We start from the raw sequence: 2,500 nt of genomic DNA on the forward strand, positions 1-2,500 counted from the left end.
AATCGCACTTTAAAAAAAATTCACTCTGGGAAAATCGGTGAAAATTGCTGTGCACTTTTTTAAAAAATAAGGTCACTGAATAAACACTTTTTTTCCTCTTTCTCTCTCTCTCTCCAGGAACTTTCAGAAAGGGGGGGTGGGGGGGTAGGGGAGGGCGACTTACTGGCTCTTTAATAATAATAAAAAAACGGAGCAACTGTCAGATTTCCTCGTTTCCTCGGATCAAGCTAAACCGATGGGCGGCGGATCCTCAGGAAGGGCGCCCGGGAGCTGCGTCTGCGCGTGAAAGAAAATCCACCTTTTTTGATAAATGGCCTGACAAGCCCCGGAGTGGAGTCTCTCTTTGTGTCCGGATTCTCACCCCAATTCACCCCAAATTCACCTGGTATTGTGGCCGCTTCACCCACGGGCGGGCGGGCGCACGCGCGCGGCGAGGAGGGGCGCGGGAGCACAACTGCGAGGCACAACTCGGCGGCTCTTTTCCCACGGGTTTCACGCCGAATCACACAAAACACAAATCATATCATGTCGCGGGACAACACGGGGCTCGAGTGGGGGGGCGGGCGGCGCTGGTGGTCCTGCCGCGGGCGGGGCGGGCGCGGGCGGGCGCGGGCGGGATACCTGACGGCGGCTGGCACCTTCGGGAGGCGGCGTCGGGCGGCGTCTGGTCCTGAAGGGGCAGAGGCTCGGCCCGGAAGGAGGGGGGGGAGGGGGGGGAACGAATGTTGCGAACGGCGCTGGAATCAATCGGTTGCAGGCACTTGAGGTGTGGGGATCCTCGGCTGTGGGCGGAATGTGGGCGGTTCTCAAGGCGGGCTGTGGGCGTCGTCGGGGCGCGTCGTGGGTCCGGCCTGGGCTGGCAAGGGAGCGACGCTGCACGACGGCGACGGCGACGACGTCGGCGAGGACTTGCGGCTGCCGACGACGACGGCGGGAGAGGCACTCTGGTGAAAGGACACTGTCGCGCGAGGGCCGGCCGCCGCTGCTCGGAGGGCGCACCTGCAGGGGCCGACGGGGCCGTGTGAGGGCGCGGCGCCGCGGAGAGCGAGAGCGAGGAGCGCCGCGAGGAGGCAGGAGCGGGCGGGCGCGGACGGGCGGCTCACACGGGTGCTGGGCAGGCGGCGGCTCGCGGCCGTGTGAAGCCGAGTCGCCCCCGAGCCGCCGCCGCCGCCGCGGTTGCCAGTGCCCCCCGCGCATCGGCCCCGCGCACCGCCCGCCCGCCCGCCCCTCCCGCCGCCCTCGCCGCTACCACGTGCACGCCCGCGCCGCCCCCTCGCCCCCTCCTCCCCCACCCCCTGCACGTCCTTCAGCACGTGCAATACCTTTCCTCCCCCTCTCCCTCCGTCCCCTCCCTCCCCTCCTCGCCGCTCTCGCCCCGCCTCCCGCCATCCCCCGCCCTCCCCCGCCCTCCAGGGGTCAACACGGGTCACAGCAACTCCCGCCCATGAGCCGCACGCCCACCGCGCCCCCGCTACCGCCACGCCCACCGCTACCAGTGCGCTCGACGGCCCTTCTGTAGCAAAGTGTAGCCGAGATGTAGCAAAATAACTCCTGGACGAAAGAGGAGGAGGAGGAGGGAGAAGAGGAAAAGGAAAAAGACTGGGAAGGGGAGGAGGAGGGAGATGGTATTGGAAGGAGATGGAGAAGGAAAAACAATGGGAGGAAGAGGAGGAGGAGGGAGAAGAGGAAAAGGAAAAAGATTGGTGAGGGGAGGAGGAAGGAGAATAGGAATTGGAAGGAGATGGAGAAGGAAAAAGAATGGGAGGAGGAGGAGGAGGGAGAAAAGGAAAAGGAAAAAGATTGGGAAGGGGAGGAGGAAGGAGAATAGGAATTGGAAGGAGATGGAGGAGAAGGAAAATGAATGAGAGGGGGAGGAGGAGGAGGAAGGGGAAAAGGAAAGGGAAGGGGATGGAGAAGGAAGAGAAAGAATAGGAGGAGGGAGAAAAGGAAAGGGAAGGAGAGGGAGAAGGAAGAGAAAGAATAGGAGGAGGAGGGAGAATGAGACAAGGAAAGCGGATATGGAAAATTAAGAGGAGGAAGTGGAGAAGGAGAGGAGAGAAAGAGAATAAGAATAAGAAAGAGGAAAGAAAGAAGTAAATACCAAATGTGAAATGTGAATCCAGAACAGGAAAAGACGGAGAATAAAGCAAAGAAGAGGAAAAAGAAGGAAAAAAGTAAGTAGGAGGAGAAATCCACAAAATAAAAAGAATAATAATAAGAATAATGTCCTTTATTATCATTATTGTCATTATTACTGTTATTATCATTATTGTTATTATTATTATTATTATTATTATTATTATTATTATTATCATTATTATTATTATTATTATTATTATTATTATTATTATTATTATTATCATTATTATTATCATTATTTGTCATTATTACTATCATTCTTCTTATTATTATTATCATTATTATTATTATTATTATTATTATTATTATTATTATTATTATTATTATTATCATTATTACTATTATCATTATTATTATTATT

General features: G+C 54.5%; 2 protein-coding genes across 2 annotated transcripts in view; both read right to left on the reverse strand.

Moving 5' to 3' along the window:
* The window catches only part of cas (castor zinc finger transcription factor), a gene marked incomplete at its 3' end in the record, with an annotated part of 499,169 nt that extends 498,008 nt beyond the window's left edge, over positions 1-1,161 (reverse strand). The window contains 1 exon segment of the mRNA XM_070142717.1: positions 1-1,161. This exon segment is cut by the window's left edge and continues 423 nt beyond it.
* LOC138867343 (protein enabled homolog) lies at positions 223-1,197 on the reverse strand. Its single transcript, XM_070142476.1, has 2 exons — positions 622-1,197; positions 223-276 (listed from the first exon to the last, which is right to left on the reverse strand). The coding sequence occupies exons 1-2, from the start codon at positions 1,195-1,197 to the stop codon at positions 223-225; spliced, it is 630 nt and encodes a 209-aa protein (XP_069998577.1).
* Between the last annotated feature and the right edge of the window lie 1,303 nt (positions 1,198-2,500).

The sequence above is a fragment of the Penaeus vannamei genome, chromosome 29, assembly GCF_042767895.1.
Source record: "Penaeus vannamei isolate JL-2024 chromosome 29, ASM4276789v1, whole genome shotgun sequence".
NCBI classification, from domain to species: domain Eukaryota; kingdom Metazoa; phylum Arthropoda; class Malacostraca; order Decapoda; family Penaeidae; genus Penaeus; species Penaeus vannamei.

What these genes read in the sequence shown, in the direction of transcription:
- LOC138867343 (XM_070142476.1), bottom strand. Translation starts at nt 1,197, where the DNA reads ATGCGCGGGGGGCACTGGCAACCGCGGCGGCGGCGGCGGCTCGGGGGC. An exon ending in AAGGTGCCAGCCGCCGTCAG is followed by an intron (nt 277 to 621) that starts GTATCCCGCCCG and finishes TTTCACGCGCAG; the next exon opens with ACGCAGCTCCCGGGCGCCCT.